The sequence below is a fragment of the Scyliorhinus torazame genome, chromosome 17 (genome assembly GCF_047496885.1).
Source record: "Scyliorhinus torazame isolate Kashiwa2021f chromosome 17, sScyTor2.1, whole genome shotgun sequence".
NCBI classification, from domain to species: domain Eukaryota; kingdom Metazoa; phylum Chordata; class Chondrichthyes; order Carcharhiniformes; family Scyliorhinidae; genus Scyliorhinus; species Scyliorhinus torazame.
In genome coordinates, this window is record NC_092723.1 from 79,323,543 (window position 1) to 79,340,732 (window position 17,190).

A 17,190-nucleotide genomic window follows, 5' to 3' on the forward strand; every position below is an offset into this window, starting at 1 on the left:
ATAGTAAAAGTTTCTTTAAATACATTAAAAACAAACGGCAGGCAAAAGTAGACATTGGGCCGCTCCAAAATGACGCTGGTAATCTAGTGATGGGAGACCAGGAAATAGCTGAGGAACTAAATAAGTACTTTGCGTCACTCTTCACAGTAGAAGACATGAGTAATATCCCAACAATTCAGGAGAGTCAGGGGGCAGAGTTGAATATGGTAGCCATCACAAAGGAGAAAGTGCTAGAGAAACTAAGAGGTCTAAAAATTGATAAATCTCCGGGCCCAGATGGGCTACATCCCAGAGTTCTAAACGAGATAGCTGAAGAAATAGTGGAGGCGTTAGTTATGATCTTTCAAAAGTCACTGGAGTCAGGGAAAGTCCCAGAGGATTGGAAAATCACTGTTGTAATCCCCCTGTTCAAGAAGGGAACAAGGAAAAAGATGGGAAATTATAGGCCAATTAGCCTAACCTCGGTTGTTGGCAAGATTCTAGAATCCATTGTTAAGGATGAGATTTCTAAATTATTTGAAGTGCAGGGTCGGATTAGGACAAGTCAGCATGGATTTAGTAAGGGGAGGTCATGCCTGACAAACCTGTTAGAGTTCTTTGAAGAGATAACAAATAGGTTAGTCCAAGGAGAGCCAATGAATGTTATCTATCTTGACTTCCAAAAGGCCTTTGATAAGGTGCCTCACGGGAGACTGCTGAGTAAAATAAGGGCCCATGGTATTCGGGGCAAGGTGCTAACATGGATTGACGATTGGCTGTCCGGCAGAAGGCAGAGAGTTGGGATAAAAGGTTATTTTTCGGAATGGCAACCGGTGACGAGTGGTGTCCCGCAGGGTTCAGTGTTGGGGCCACAGCTGTTCTCCTTATATATTAACGATCTAGATGACGGGACTGGGGGCATTCTGGTTAAGTTTGCTGATGATACAAAGATAGGTGGAGGGGCAGGTAGTATGGAGGAGGTGGGGAGGCTGCAGAAAGATTTAGACAGTTTAGGAGAGTGGTCCAGGAGATGGCTGATGAAATTAAACGTGGGCAAGTGCGAGGTCTTGCACTTTGGAAAAAAGAATAGAGGCATGGACTATTTTCTAAACGGTGACAAAATTCATAATGCTGAAGTGCAAAGGGACTTGGGAGTCCTAGTCCAGGATTCTCTAAAGGTAAACTTGCAGGTTGAGTCCGTAATTAAGAAATCAAATGCAATGTTGTCATTTATCTCAAGAGGCTTGGAATATCAAAGCAGGGATGTACTTCTCAAGCTTTATAAAGCATTAGTTAGGCCCCATTTAGAATACTGTGAGCAATTTTGGGCCCCACACCTCAGGAAGGACATACTGACACTGGAGCGGGTCCAGCGGAGATTCACACGGATGATCCCAGGAATGGTAGGCCTAACATACGATGAACGTCTGAGGATCCTGGGATTATATTCATTGGAGCTTAGGAGGTTGAGGGGAGATCTAATAGAAACTTACAAGATAATGAATGGCTTAGATAGGGTGGACGTAGGGAAGTTGTTTCCATTAGCAGAGGAGACTAGGACCCTTAGAATAAAAGGGAGTCACTTTAGAACAGAGATGAGGAGAAATTTCTTCAGCCAGAGAGTGGTGGGTCTGTGGAATTCATTGCCACAGAGGGTGGTGGAGGCCGGGATGTTGAGTGTCTTTAAGACAGAAATTGATAAATTCTTGATTTCTCGAGGAATTAAGGGCTATGGAGAGAGAGCGGGTAAATGGAGTTGAAATCAGCCATGGTTGAATGGTGGAGTGGACTCGATGGGCCGAATGGCCTCACTTCCGCTCCTATGTCTTCTGGTCTTATGGTCTTATGGTCCAGGGGACCTATTGATCTTTAGCCGCATTGGTTTCCCTAGTACTTTTTCTCTAGTGATTGTTATTGTATTTAATTCCTCCCTCCACCCCCACCCCTCCACCACCTTTGACCGTTGATTATTCAGTATTTTCAAGAGTTCTTCGAATACAGACACAACACATTTGTTTAACTTCTCTTCCATTTCCTAGTTCCCCATAATTGTATACCCAATCTCATCCACGAAGGAGCCCATGCTCACTTTGGCCTCTTTCTTCCTTTTTGCATATTTAAAGAAACTTTATGCTGTCCATTATATATTACTTGCCAGTTTACCTTCATAGTTTAGATTCTTCCCCTTTAATATTTTTTAGTCACCTTCTGTTGTTTTTAAAAAAACTTTCCCAATCCTCTGGTTTACAATCAATCTTTGCCAATTGTATGCTTTTTCTTTCAGTTGAATACTGTTCTTAACTTCCCTGGGTAACCAAGGTTGATATACCCTCGTCCTAGAATCCTTCTTTCTCACTGGTGATGTGTTATGTACTCTGGGATAACACTGGCTGCAAACTGGATGCAGCTTTGACCAAAAGATACTCCAGACCTTGAAGTTAGTTCAATCTGATTTATTGAACCAGTAGCACAGTGAGCACAGTTCTCTATGAGTTCAACTCTCTGCTAACCTAAGTGTGGTTACTCTGTCTGACTGAACCAGACTAGTTCTTAGTCACGTGCTGGAGGTGTAATACTGTAAATGCACCTGACTCACTCTGTAGATGTTCATCAGTGGAAAGAGGCGGGTTGTGAGTGCCTCGTGCCTTTTATAGTGAGATACCACCCCTGAGTATCCTGCCTGCTCATTGGTCATGTCCTGTTCTCTGCGTTCATTATCTGCCTGTCTGTAAATCATTAATTGCATGTTTGCATCTCATGACAACTGTGATATATCTTTGTTGTGAGTCATGAACTAACTTCAGAAACATCAACAATTGCTGATCAACCATCTTTGTTGCTCAACTCCTTTACCAGTCCACTCCAGCCAACTCTGCCCTCATTCCTTTGCAATCCCCTTATTTAAGTTTAGCACAGTTGTTTCTGACCCAGGTTTCTCACTCTAAAACTAAATGCTAAGTTCTACCATGTCTGGGTCATTTTTTCCCCGAGGGTCTTTCATTCTGAGATTGTTTATTCAACCTGCCTCATTACACATTACCAGATCCAAAATAGCCTGATCCCTGGTTGGACCCACAACATATTGTTCTAGGAAACTGACCCAAATACACTCTATGAATTCTTCTTCATGGCTACCCCTGCCAAATTGATTTTTCCAATCCACATGGAGGTTAAAGTCACCTCGGGTTAAAGTACTGCCATTTGTTACATACCTTTATTATTTCCTGATTTATTCTCTGTCCTACATCATAACTACCGTTAGCGAGTTTAAAGACTACTCCCACCAATGTTTCCTACCCCTTGTTATTTCGTATCTCCACCAAGATGGATTCTACATCTTCTGATCCAAGATCTTTTCTTGCTATTATACCTAATCCATCTCGTACTAACAAAGCTACCCCAGCACCCTTTCCTTCCTACCTGTTCTTACAAAAAGTCGCACACCCCTGAATATTTAGTTCCCAACTTTGATCTCCTTGTAACCAACATGTCTCTGTAATGGCTATAAGATCATTCCCATTAACCTCAATTTGTGGTGTTAGTTTATTGATTTTGTGCTGAATATCAGATACATTTCAGTAAAGAGCCATTCGCTTTTTTTTGTTTTACCATATTTCCACCTTTGACCATATTTGCTGCAGTTTTTTAATGTTTGTACAGTCTGTCCCTTCCTGTCACACTCTGGGTATCATTACTGAATAGCTGCCTTGTAATGCTGTTATATCCTTTTGCTATGTATGCCTACATATCCCCTCTCCAGAACCATCCCGCAACCCCTCTATTTAGTTGAAAGCCCTCTCTACTTGCCTAGTTATGTGGTTTGCAAGAACACTGGTCCCAGCACGGTTCGGATGTAGGCCGTCCCAACGGTACAGCCCCTAATGTCCCCGGTACTGATGCCAGGGCTCCACAAACCGGAAACCACTTCTCCCACACCAGTCTTTGAGCCATGTATTCACCTCTCTAATTTTACCCTATGTCAATTTGCACACGGCTCAGGTAATAAACTTGAGATTGTAATCTTGGAGCTTCTGTTGTTTGGTGTCGTGCCTAGCACTTCAACTCTCTATGCAGAACCTCTTTCCCTCATTCTACCCATGTTGTTGGTACCTACATGGACCACGGCAACGAGATCTTCTCCCTCCCACCTCATTTTCGTCTCCGTCCCTGAGCAGATGTCCCACACCCTGACACCGAGCAGGCACCAGTCGTCTGGATCTCGCACCTTGCTGCTAAGAACAGTGCCAATTCCTCTCACTATACTGTCCCCTAATATCACAATATTCTTATGTGCTCCGTCTTTGATGATATTTGACTGTCAGCCAAACAGATTTTTTTCCTCCCTTTTTAAATATTTTCATATCAGGTAAAGAGAAATGTTCAAAGTAAATTATAAAAAAACACAGTCTTTTTTAATGTTCGGATGATTTTTCTGCAGGATTGCACAGAGCTGTGCAAATCTTCAATTTCTGGAGACTCCAGACCAGTCCTGGGGGGTTGGCAACTCTACTTGTGAGGCATCTTACCTGGCTAGGCCTGCTCCTGGACTACCTCGGGAGGCAGTGGCGTAGTGGTATTGTTGCTGGACTAGTAAACCCGAAACCCTGGGGACCTGTGTTCGAATCCCGCCACTGCAGACAGTGAAGTTTGAATTCAATAAATATCTGATATTAAAAGTCTAATGATGACCATGAAACCATTGCCATTTGTTGTAAAAACACATCTAGTTCACTAATGCCCTTTAAGGAAGGAAATCTGTCGTCCTTACCTGATCTGGTCTACATGTGACTCCAATGTGGTTGACTCTTAACTGCTCCCTCAGGGCAATTAGGGATGTGCAATAAATGCTGGCCCAGCTAGTGATGTCCATATCCCTTGAACGAGAAAAATACTTCCTGGGTCAGACAGTGCACCCTACCAGGTTGGGCCTGCTTCCAGTCACTGCCTTGGACACATCAGTAAATAATCCTCAGTGACTGCCCAAATGGGGAATGTGGCTTCAAAGAGCAGCTGAAGAGCGTTGAACTGGAGCTGTTGCTATGGTGTTGAAATCTACCCGTGGTTAAGTGTAGTCTCGTATACACTCAACTAAATAGAAATTTGTGCTACACATCTCGGGTGCGAAATGAAATCTTTATTGTGTGTCTATTGATTATAATTGAGAGTTTGAAATATAGGGGCTGGTTTAGCACAGTGGGCTAAACAGCTGGCTATTAATGCAAAACAATGCCAGCAGCGGGGGTTCAATTCCCGTACTGGCCTCCCCGAACGGGCGCCGGAATGTGGTGACTAGGGGCTTTTCACAGTAACTTCATTGAAGCTTACTTGTGACAATAAGAGATTATTACAGGGGGCAGCACGGTAGCACAAGTGGATAGCACTGTGGCTTCACAGCGCCAGGGTCCCAGGTTCGATTCCCCACTGGATCACTGTGTGCACGTTCGCCCCGTGGCTGCGTCGGTTTCATCCAGGTGCTTGGGTTACGGGAATGGGGTGGAAGTGAGGGCTTAGGTGGGTCGGTGCAGACTCGATGGGCCGAATGGCCTCCTTCTGCACTGTATGTTCTATGTTCCATGTTCTTGTGGTTACAAATCAAATGTTCTCAAGAAAGCCCCTGCCAGCAGAATACTTTTCCGAGATATAATTAAACTTAGTAGCTGCCAAACGACTTAAACATTCAAAATGCAGTAATGGTTTCTTGCTCAAAGCAAAACAGCTTGCTTTGAGCAAGTGAGCAAGCTTTAAGAGTGGAAATACAAAAATACGAAATAAAGATAGTAGACAGCTAGGCAAATAGTATAGAGCGATTCTAGAATAGAAAATGGCTGCCCGGACCTCTATTTTTAAGGAATTTGTTATCAATCTGAGTCAATTTGTTCCTACCCCTGTGACATGCTGATTGGTTTGGATGAGTCTTCAATACATTTGATTCGATGATTGGGTTGACAGTCTTCAATGTGCAACATTACCTCGTTGAACTTTGAAGTTAATATAAATGTTGCATGTGGAATTCTTAAATGTGTATTGGAATGCAAACTCTGCTCTTATCATTGGACTGGTATGTGCTGAAATCTGCAATTCATTTCTTTTGAACAATGGAGAGTTCATATGAACTATAATGTCGATTTGACCCGCAGTAGAAATGTTGCATTTGCTTCTAGTTCGATTGCAAAATGTTTCAAATGCTGTGCTTTTAGTTTTGCAAGCTATGTGCTTCTGCAAACTGAGGTTATGTTATGATGGGATCCATTTTAAAATGATTTTTGAACTCGGCTTTTATATTTATAACAAAATGGCTAATTAATGATCCCTTTACCTATCAGAAATAGCAGGTTTCCTTCACAAGGGATGGACTTTGACCTTCCTCAGGCACTGGGCTTGTCCCCAATGGGATTGTCTCTCCTCAGGTATGATGAGGGAGGGTGGGCAGGGGCTGTGGTTCATGACATTTCTTGGAGAATGCCTCTTTATGTTGCCATTCCTTGGGTGGACACTCATCTCACCCACATTACCCATGGTGGGGGTTCCCAGCAGTGAAGCAGGTTGAGTTGGGGAGGGGGGGGTGATTTATCTCCCCATCTGTGAATTCCTGCTTCCAAATCCAACCATAAAGAATAAAAAGAAAAGTAAGCCTGCTTTTCTGCAGTGCTTTGCAAAAATGTCTCAAATCACTTTTGCAACCAATTAAATGCCTTTTGAAGTGTTGTAATGTAGGAAAGGCAACAGGCAAGTTGTCACAGCAAGATCCCACAAACAGCGATGTGATAATGACCCACTCCTGTGTTTTGTGGTGGTGCCAGATTAAGGTCTAGACTTTGGGCAGGGCACCAGGGGAGAACCCCTCTAATGTTTTGTAACGTGTTACATCCACCTGAGGGGGCAGATGGGAGCCTTGATTTTTAACATCTCACCTGAACGATGGCACCGCCAACGCAGGAGAGGTTTTGTGCTCAGGTTCTGAGAGTGACCATTAAAGCCATGAGCCTCTGACTCAGGGACAATATTGTTGCCATCAGAGAGACAAACTGAGCCTCTCACCTGTGACTGTTGGTGGGAGTGACTGAGGTAAGTTGGTGCTGGAGTTGACACTGAGCTGAATCAGCGTGTTCCTTGTCTGCCTAAATTGAACAAAGTGACTATGCAATTTGACCATATCACTTGGTAATGATAGAGGGGCTGGTTTAGCACAGTGGGCTAAACAGCTGGCTTGTAATGCAGAACAAGGCAGCGGCGCGGGTTCAATTCCCGTACCTGCCTCCCCAAACAGGCGCCGAGGGGCTTTTCACAGTAACTTCATTGAAGCCTACTTGTGACAATAAACGATTATTATTATTATTATTATGACTGGGATGTAAAGAGTTAACAAGTTAATGATAATGCTTCTTACCACGAGAGGGAGCCACAGAACAGTCATATACATCATGTGACTTCGGGGATTCTGGGATTAGAAGATGATTAGGAGTTTAGGGTTAGGCGGGATCTGGAAGAGTTTCAGGCATAGAGAGCAGTTATTCATTCCACTTCAGAATGAAGTTGGAAAAAATAATGTTGAAGTGGTCATTGAAAAATTTGATCATTATCTTGAGTTTAAAATAAATGAAAACCTGTGTAAAAGACTGCAAAAGAAACAAAAAGTAAGGCTGGAAGATTCAATTAAAATGTCCTGTGCGAGCAAAGAAACTAAAAATAGAAGTGCCAAAACGTCGAATCAAAGTAAAAAAAATTTTGCCTCCGTTCAAGCTATGGCACACTTAAAAATTCATCGCATTGAAAAAGCGCCCCGAAAAAAAGCACGTTTTGGAAGTCAGACATTTCAGACCTGCACAGTTAAAGGGAAAAATGCGCGATTCAGAATTTGAACGTTCTGCGCATATGCGCAGAAAGACAGCAATGAAAGACCCCAGAGAGAGAGTAATGAAAGACCCCAGAGAGAGAGTAATGAAAGACCCCAGAGAGAGAGCAATGAAAGACCCCAGAGAGAGAGTAATGAAAGACCCCAGAGAGAGAGCAATGAAAGACCCCAGAGAGAGAGTAATGAAAGACCCCAGAGAGAGAGTAATGAAAGACCCCAGAGAGAGAGCAATGAAAGACTCCACAGAGAGAGTAATGAAAGACCCCAGGGAGAGAGTAATGAAAGACCCCAGAGAGAGAGTAATGAAAGACCCCAGAGAGAGAGCAATGAAAGACTCCAGAGAGAGAGCAATGAAAGACCCCAGAGAGAGAGTAATGAAAGACTCCAGAGAGAGAGCAATGAAAGACTCCACAGAGAGAGCAATGAAAGACCCCAGAGAGAGAGTAATGAAAGACCCCAGAGAGAGAGTAATGAAAGACCCCAGAGAGAGAGCAATGAAAGACTCCAGAGAGAGAGCAATGAAAGACCCCAGAGAGAGAGCAATGAAAGACTCCAGAGAGAGAGTAATGAAAGACCCCAGAGAGAGAGCAATGAAAGACTCCAGAGAGAGAGCAATGAAAGACCCCAGAGAGAGAGCAATGAAAGACTCCAGAGAGAGAGCAATGAAAGACTCCAGAGAGAGAGCAATGAAAGACCCCAGAGAGAGAGCAATGAAAGACTCCAGAGAGAGAGTAATGAAAGACCCCAGAGAGAGAGCAATGAAAGACTCCAGAGAGAGAGCAATGAAAGACCCCAGAGAGAGAGCAATGAAAGACTCCAGAGAGAGAGCAATGAAAGACCCCAGAGAGAGAGCAATGAAAGACCCCAGAGAGAGAGCAATGAAAGACTCCAGAGAGAGAGTAATGAAAGACCCCAGAGAGAGAGTAATGAAAGACTCCACAGAGAGAGCAATGAAAGACTCCACAGAGAGAGCAATGAAAGACCCCAGAGAGAGAGTAATGAAAGACCCCAGAGAGAGAGTAATGAAAACCCCAGAGAGAGAGCAATGAAAGACTCCAGAGAGAGAGCAATGAAAGACCCCAGAGAGAGAGTAATGAAAGACTCCAGAGAGAGAGCAATGAAAGACTCCACAGAGAGAGCAATGAAAGACCCCAGAGAGAGAGTAATGAAAGACCCCAGAGAGAGAGTAATGAAAGACCCCAGAGAGAGAGCAATGAAAGACTCCAGAGAGAGAGCAATGAAAGACCCCAGAGAGAGAGCAATGAAAGACTCCAGAGAGAGAGCAATGAAAGACCCCAGAGAGAGAGCAATGAAAGACCCCAGAGAGAGAGCAATGAAAGACTCCAGAGAGAGAGTAATGAAAGACCCCAGAGAGAGAGAAATGAAAGACTCCAGAATGGAAGCATTGAAAGACTCCACAGAGAGAGCAATGAAAGACTCCAGAGAGAGAGCAATGAAAGACTCCAGAGAGAGAGTAATGAAAGACCCCAGAGAGAGAGCAATGAAAGACCCCAGAGAGAGAGTAATGAAAGACCCCAGAGAGAGAGCAATGAAAGACCCCAGAGAGAGAGTAATGAAAGACCCCAGAGAGAGAGCAATGAAAGACCCCAGAGAGAGAGTAATGAAAGACCCCAGCGAGAGAGTAATGAAAGACCCCAGAGAGAGAGCAATGAAAGACTCCACAGAGAGAGCAATGAAAGACCCCAGAGAGAGAGTAATGAAAGACCCCAGAGAGAGAGTAATGAAAGACCCCAGAGAGAGAGCAATGAAAGACTCCAGAGAGAGAGCAATGAAAGACCCCAGAGAGAGAGTAATGAAAGACTCCAGAGAGAGAGCAATGAAAGACTCCACAGAGAGAGCAATGAAAGACCCCAGAGAGAGAGTAATGAAAGACCCCAGAGAGAGAGTAATGAAAGACCCCAGAGAGAGAGCAATGAAAGACTCCAGAGAGAGAGCAATGAAAGACCCCAGAGAGAGAGCAATGAAAGACTCCAGAGAGAGAGTAATGAAATACCCCAGAGAGAGAGCAATGAAAGACTCCAGAGAGAGAGCAATGAAAGACCCCAGAGAGAGAGCAATGAAAGACTCCAGAGAGAGAGCAATGAAAGACTCCAGAGAGAGAGCAATGAAAGACCCCAGAGAGAGAGTAATGAAAGACTCCAGAGAGAGAGCAATGAAAGACTCCACAGAGAGAGCAATGAAAGACCCCAGAGAGAGAGTAATGAAAGACCCCAGAGAGAGAGTAATGAAAGACCCCAGAGAGAGAGCAATGAAAGACTCCAGAGAGAGAGCAATGAAAGACCCCAGAGAGAGAGCAATGAAAGACTCCAGAGAGAGAGCAATGAAAGACCCCAGAGAGAGAGCAATGAATGACCCCAGAGAGAGAGTAATGAAAGACCCCAGAGAGAGAGTAATGAAAGACCCCAGAGAGAGAGCAATGAAAGACTCCAGAGAGAGAGCAATGAAAGACCCCAGAGAGAGAGCAATGAAAGACTCCAGAGAGAGAGCAATGAAAGACCCCACAGAGAGAGCAATGAAAGACTCCACAGAGAGAGTAATGAAAGACCCCAGAGAGAGAGTAATGAAAGACCCCAGAGAGAGAGCAATGAAAGACTCCAGAGAGAGAGCAATGAAAGACCCCAGAGAGAGAGCAATGAAAGACTCCAGAGAGAGAGCAATGAAAGACCCCAGAGAGAGAGCAATGAAAGACCCCAGAGAGAGAGTAATGAAAGACCCCAGAGAGAGAGTAATGAAAGACCCCAGAGAGAGAGCAATGAAAGACTCCAGAGAGAGAGCAATGAAAGACCCCAGAGAGAGAGCAATGAAAGACTCCAGAGAGAGAGCAATGAAAGACCCCACAGAGAGAGCAATGAAAGACTCCAGAGAGAGAGCAATGAAAGACTCCAGAGAGAGAGTAATGAAAGACCCCAGAGAGAGAGCAATGAAAGACCCCAGAGAGAGAGCAATGAAAGACTCCAGAGAGAGAGTAATGAAAGACCCCAGAGAGAGAGTAATGAAAGACTCCAGAATGGAAGCATTGAAAGACTCCACAGAGAGAGCAATGTAAGACTCCAGAGAGAGAGTAATGCAAGACTCCAGAGAGAGAGTAATGAAAGACTCCAGAGAGAGAGCAATGAAAGACTCCAGAGAGAGAGTAATGAAAGACCCCAGAGAGAGAGTAATGAAAGACTCCAGAGAGAGAGCAATGAAAGACTCCAGAGAGAGAGCAATGAAAGACTCCAGAGAGAGAGTAATGAAAGACCCCAGAGAGAGAGTAATGAAAGACTCCAGAGAGAGAGCAATGAAAGACTCCAGAGAGAGAGTAATGAAAGACCCCAGAGAGAGAGTAATGAAAGACTCCAGAGAGAGAGCAATGAAAGACCCCAGAGAGAGAGTAATGAAAGACCCCAGAATGGAAGCATTGAAAGACTCCACAGAGAGAGCAATGTAAGACTCTAGAAAGAGAGAAATGAAAGGAGACTATGAAGGTCTATCCACTATATTTGCGAATAGTGATAAAGTGATCACGAGTAGCATACAACCTGTGCAGGACAAAATTGAGACTGACAGATCTCAGCTGGACTGTACAACAAAACATGACAATCAGAGTACAACAATGAATGAATCAATTGAGAACACATCAATCGTGAACAGCCTACAAGAAAATGACATCTTGGAGAAGTTGACTCCAGAAGAGCAGCATCAAGAGATCAAAGATAAATCAGATCAGCCAAAAGGGACTAATATCACAAAGCTCAACGATGCATCAGATCATCCACATGAACCTGTATCATAATGTGCAGCGAAACATCAGATAATACAAAGGAAACTGATACTAAAAAGTTTGAAAATGTATCAATCAATCCAGAAGGAACAGTTCTTGAGCACAATACGAGAAACTACGGAACAGATTGTCCACAATGGTACGACTCTGAAACCGAAGGAAAGCTGAACAGCACAGTCTAATGCAATGGCAAGAAAGTGTTTGAACTCGCAGTCACACTAGACAGACCATACAGGATTGAAAGAAATCCAGATGGCAACCGAGCAAGGTACTGCAGGACAGTATGTGAAACATAGCTACAGGTCGAGGTTGAACAAGGAAATGTGTGTGTAGACAATACAAAATTCATGCATAATGGCACCATTGTCAGGAAGAACAGGACATTGTTTAGACAAAAAAGAAGTTATGCCAACAAATTTAATGAGTTCGTATTTGCTCAAAGACCAAAAGGCAAACCAGTTTTTAAGGAAAAGGACACATAATCGACACCACAAACACAGAGAAAGACCAGGTCAGACAACAAAAGTGGTTCAACCAGTCGAACACCTGATTGATTTGAGCTGATGACTTATTGGCACTTCAACACACTACCAGAGTGAAGACTGAGTACAGACTCAATTTGTAGGCTGTAAAAAGATTTTTTTTAAATTGTTAACTACTGTACAATTTCAATACTCAATTACGTGTAAAGAACGTACAATACTTCTTACTCTCCTTATGCTTGCAGAAATCTCCACACATCTTTGGGAAAAAAAGAGGGATGTAATGATATGTATATTGACTGGGATGTAAAGAGTGAACAAGTTAATGATAATACTTCTTACCACGAGAGGGAACCACAGAACAGTCATATATATCATGTGACTTTGGGGATTCTGGGATTAGAAGATGATTAGGAGTTAAAAGTTAGGAGGAAGCTGGAAGAGTGTCAGGCATAGAGAGCAGTTGTATACTTAAGAGTTCTGTAAGTTAGAGATAGCATAGTTTTATACAATAACCTTCTACTTTAGGAATGTGAACGAATCTTAGTTAGTAGTGCAATAAATTTATAGTTTGTTTGTTAACAAAGCTTTGTGTTCTTTATTCAACACTACGCATCCGAGCCATCCAGGTAAAGCAGAATAGAGAATACAACATACTTCAGAGACGGTTCTGGAAAGTGCTGCTGCTGGTATATTTTGTCTCAGATCCTATTCTTCTTAAACCAGCAATATGGACACTTAGCCAACTTCCTCGGAATATGAATTTATTGGTGTTTTTATTTCCCCTGCCATTTTATCGGATTTTCCGATTAATACTTTGTGTCTAATTAAAAGGTCAGTTGCTAAGAGATGGTGCTCGACTGCACAATCAGCTCTCTTCTCTCTCTGTCCCTTTTATCCCATTAGGACTCAGGAGCAGGAGTGATCCGGCTGGATGGCAGACCAGTCAAAGCCCATCCCCAAACTCAGGAAGCGCCTGGCCAGGGAGGGCCGGAGGACAGCAAGGCGCCGGAGGGAACTCTGTGACCCCCAGAGTTCACAGGCCCAGCAGCTGGAGCAGGAGGGCAACTTGAGTTGTGGGCCACAGTTCATCGTCGAGAAGGTCCATGAGTTCTTCCAGGAATGTGGTGGGGCCGAGAGGGGCTTCATCACCCGGGACGACATGCAGGTGAGAGGGTCTCCACGCCATCCATCTCCATCCGGCACTGACACCCCTCTGACCAGCTGACCCACAGGAGCCTGAGGGTAGGCAGGGGTTGGGACTGGCTGTGGTCACTGAGACCTAGAGAATTATAAAACAAGTAACATCCTCATTAACACAGAAACATTTAATAATCATGTCTAATTATATCAATCTGCATATTGAACTAATGATATTACTCTAATGGTGAGCTTGGCTATGGAGCCTGTTCAAAATGCACTAAAATCACCACAGTGTTCCACTTCCTAACTTCACCAATGTCCCATGGGCACCTCCAGACTCTTCCTCCCACCTTATTTCGATTCGGCCCTGGAGAGATCTACTTGTGGGAGGTGACATTCGGGCGATTCCTCCCACGGGGACATGCGTCAGCATGTTCACACAGGCTTCAATGTGACATGGAGCCAATAACCAAATCAAACCTCTTCCTGAAACCTCACCTCACCATAGAAGCATACAACACAGAAAGAGACCATTCGGCCCATCGTGGCTATACCACCTCTTTGAATTGGATCCTATTACTTCAATGTCCCTGCTCTTTCTCCAGCTTCCTGAAGATTTTTCCTTTCTAAATATCTGTTGCTCTGCTGGGAGTTACTGTTGAATCTACTGTTGTTTCGGGCAGCGGCAGCTCATTGTGTAAAAACTTTCTCCTCATTGTCCCTCCTGCTCCTTTTCTCAATGATCGCAGTGAGCTCAGATTATTGACCAATCTGCCACAGGATACAGCTCCTCTGTATTGACTCAATCAAAGCCCTTCATGATTTTTAACACCTCAATCATATTTCTCTAAATGCTCTGAGGAGAGTAACCTTAGCTCCAGTCTCTCCACATGAACTGAAGTCCGTCATCCCCGATAGCATTCTCCAAAATCTATTCTACACCCTCCCCAACATCTTGGCATCCAATTGTGGTGTCCACAATTATGCACAGCAGATTCAGCTGGGGCTGAATCGGAGTGAGTGGGAAAATGTAGCATTTACAGAAAAGCTAACATGCTCTTCCAAAAACCCCAATGGAGGCCAGCGTGATATAAATTTACTGAATTCTACTGCACGCTATGACATGATAGGATATTTGTGTGTGACTAAGTTTGTTTGCGTGTGATTGTGTATGTGAGATTGTGTATGTGTGATTTGTGTGTGTGTGATTTGTGTGTGTGATTTGGTGTGGGTGTGTGTGATTGAGTGTGTGCGTGTGATTTGTGTGTGTGTGTGTGTGATTGCATATGAGTGTGTGATTGAGTATAATAATAATAATCTTTATTGTCACAAGTAGGCTTACATTAACACTGCAATGAAGTTACTGTGAAAAGCCCATTGTCGCCACATTCCGGCAAAGGAGGGAGAATTCAGAATGTCCAAATTACCTAATAGCACCTCTTTCAGGACTTAGAGGAGGAAACCGGAGCACCCGGACATAGGAGGAAACCGGAGCACCCGGACACAGGGAGAACGTGCAGACTCCGCCCAGACAGTGACCCAAGCCGGGACTCTGGTGCTGTGACGCCATAGTGCTAATCATTATGCTACAGTGCTACTGTGCTGCCTGCCGTATGGGTTTGAGTGTGAGTGTGTGACCGAGTAGGAGTGTGTAACCGAGTATGTGACTGAGTAGGAGTGTGTGACCGAGTAGGAGTGTGTGCCCGAGTCGAGTAGGAGTATGTGACTGAGTAGGAGTGTGTGACCGAGTAGGAGTATGTGACTGAGTAGGAGTGTGTGACCGAGTAGGAGTATGTGACTGAGTAGGAGTGTGTGACCGAGTCGAGTAGGAGTATGTGACTGAGTAGGAGTGTGTGCCCGAGTAGGAGTGTGTGCCCGAGTAGGAGTGTGTGCCCGAGTAGGAGTGTGTGCCCGAGTAGGAATATGTGACTGAGTAGGAGTATGTGACTGAGTAGGAGTGTGTGACCGAGTAGGAGTATGTGACTGAGTAGGAGTATGTGACTGAGTAGGAGTATGTGACTGAGTAGGAGTGTGTGACCGAGTAGGAGTATGTGACTGAGTAGGAGTGTATGACCGAGTAGGAGTGTGTGCCCGAGTAGGAGTATGTGCCCGAGTAGGAGTATGTGACTGAGTAGGAGTGTGTGACCGAGTAGGAATATGTGACTGAGTAGGAGTGTGTGCCCGAGTAGGAGTATGTGACTGAGTAGGAGTGTGTGACCGAGTAGGAATATGTGACTGAGTAGGAGTGTGTGCCCGAGTCGAGTAGGAGTGTGTGCCCGAGTAGGAGTGTGTGACCGAGTAGGAGTGTGTGACCGAGTAGGAGTGTGAGACCGAGTAGGAGTGTGTGCCCGAGTAGGAGTATGTGCCCGAGTAGGAGTATGTGACTGAGTAGGAGTGTGTGCCCGAGTAGGAATATGTAACTGAATAGGAGTGTGTGCCCGAGTAGGAGTATGTGACTGAGTAGGAGTGTGTGACCGAGTAGGAGTGTGTGACTGAGTAGGGGTGTGTGCCCGAGTAGGAGTGTGTGCCCGAGTCGAGTAGGGGTATGTGACTGAGTAGGAGTGTGTGACCGAGTCGAGTAGGAGTGTGTGACCGAGTAGGAGTGTGTGACTGAGTAGGAGTGTGTGACCGAGTAGGAGTGTGTGACTGAGTAGGAGTGTATGACCGAGTCGAGTAGGAGTATGTGACTGAGTAGGAGTGTGTGACCGAGTAGGAGTGTGTGACTGAGTAGGAGTGTATGACCGAGTCGAGTAGGAGTATGTGACTGAGTAGGAGTGTGTGACGGAGTAGGACTGTATGACCGAGTCGAGTAGGAGTGTGTGACTGAGTAGGAGTGTGTGACTGAGTAGGAGTGTGTGACCGAGTCGAGTAGGAGTATGTGACTGAGTAGGAGTGTGTGACCGAGTAGGAGTGTGTGACCGAGTAGGAGTGTGTGACTGAGTAGGAGTGTGTGCCCGAGTAGGAGTATGTGACTGAGAAGGAGTGTGTGACCGAGTAGGAGTATGTGACTGAGTAGGAGTGTGTGCCCGAGTAGGAGTGTGTGACTGAGTAGGAGTGTGTGACTGAGTAGGAGTGTGTGACCGAGTAGGAGTGTGTGCCCGAGTAGGAGTGTGTGCCCGAGTAGGAGTGTGTGCCCGAGTAGGAGTATGTGACTGAGTAGGAGTGTGTGCCTGAGTAGGAGTGTGTGACTGAGTAGGAGTGTGTGCCCGAGTAGGAGTGTGTGCCCGAGTCGAGTAGGGGTATCTGACTGAGTAGGAGTGTGTGACCGAGTCGAGTAGGAGTGTGTGACCGAGTAGGTGTGTGTGACTGAGTAGGAGTGTGTGACCGAGTAGGAGTGTGTGACTGAGTAGGAGTGTATGACCGAGTCGAGTAGGAGTATGTGACTGAGTAGGAGTGTGTGACCAAGTAGGAGTGTGTGACTGAGTAGGAGTGTGTGACTGAGTAGGAGTTTGTGACCGAGTAGGAGTGTGTGACTGAGTAGGAGTGTATGACCGAGTCGAGTAGGAGTGTATGACTGAGGAGGAGTGTATGACCGAGTCGAGTAGGAGTATGTGACTGAGTAGGAGTGTGTGACCGAGTCGAGCAGGAGTGTGTGACCGAGTAGGAGTGTGTGACTGAGTAGGAGTGTGTGACCGAGTAGGAGTGTGTGACTGAGTAGGAGTATATGACCGAGTCGAGTAGGAGTATGTGACTGAGTAGGAGTGTGTGACTAAGTAGGAGTGTGTGACTGAGTAGGAGTGTGTGACTGAGTAGGAGTGTGTGACCGAGTAGGAGTGTGTGACTGAGTAGGAGTGTATGACCGAGTCGAGTAGGAGTGTGTGACTGAGTAGGAGTGTATGACCGAGTCGAGTAGGAGTATGTGACTGAGTAGGAGTGTGTGACTGAGTAGGAGTGTGTGACCGAGTCGAGTAGGAGTATGTGACTGAGTAGGAGTGTGTGACCTAGTCGAG

At 45.1% G+C, this 17,190-nt stretch overlaps 1 protein-coding gene and 1 long non-coding RNA gene across 2 annotated transcripts in view; one reads left to right on the forward strand and one right to left on the reverse strand.

Annotated features, from left to right (window-relative positions):
- Positions 1-4,823, reverse strand: part of LOC140393969 (uncharacterized) — a 116,100-nt gene extending 111,277 nt beyond the window's left edge. Inside the window, exon 1 of the long non-coding RNA XR_011935793.1 lies at positions 4,748-4,823. This is a non-coding gene — a long non-coding RNA (uncharacterized lncRNA). The remainder of the gene's footprint in view (positions 1-4,747) is intronic.
- The window catches only part of LOC140393968 (uncharacterized), a 505,220-nt gene that overhangs the window by 32,004 nt on the left and 456,026 nt on the right, over positions 1-17,190 (forward strand). The window contains exon 2 of the mRNA XM_072480674.1: positions 13,004-13,265. Within this exon, the coding sequence (XP_072336775.1) occupies positions 13,032-13,265 (234 nt within the window). The 5' untranslated portion in view covers positions 13,004-13,031. The remainder of the gene's footprint in view (positions 1-13,003; positions 13,266-17,190) is intronic.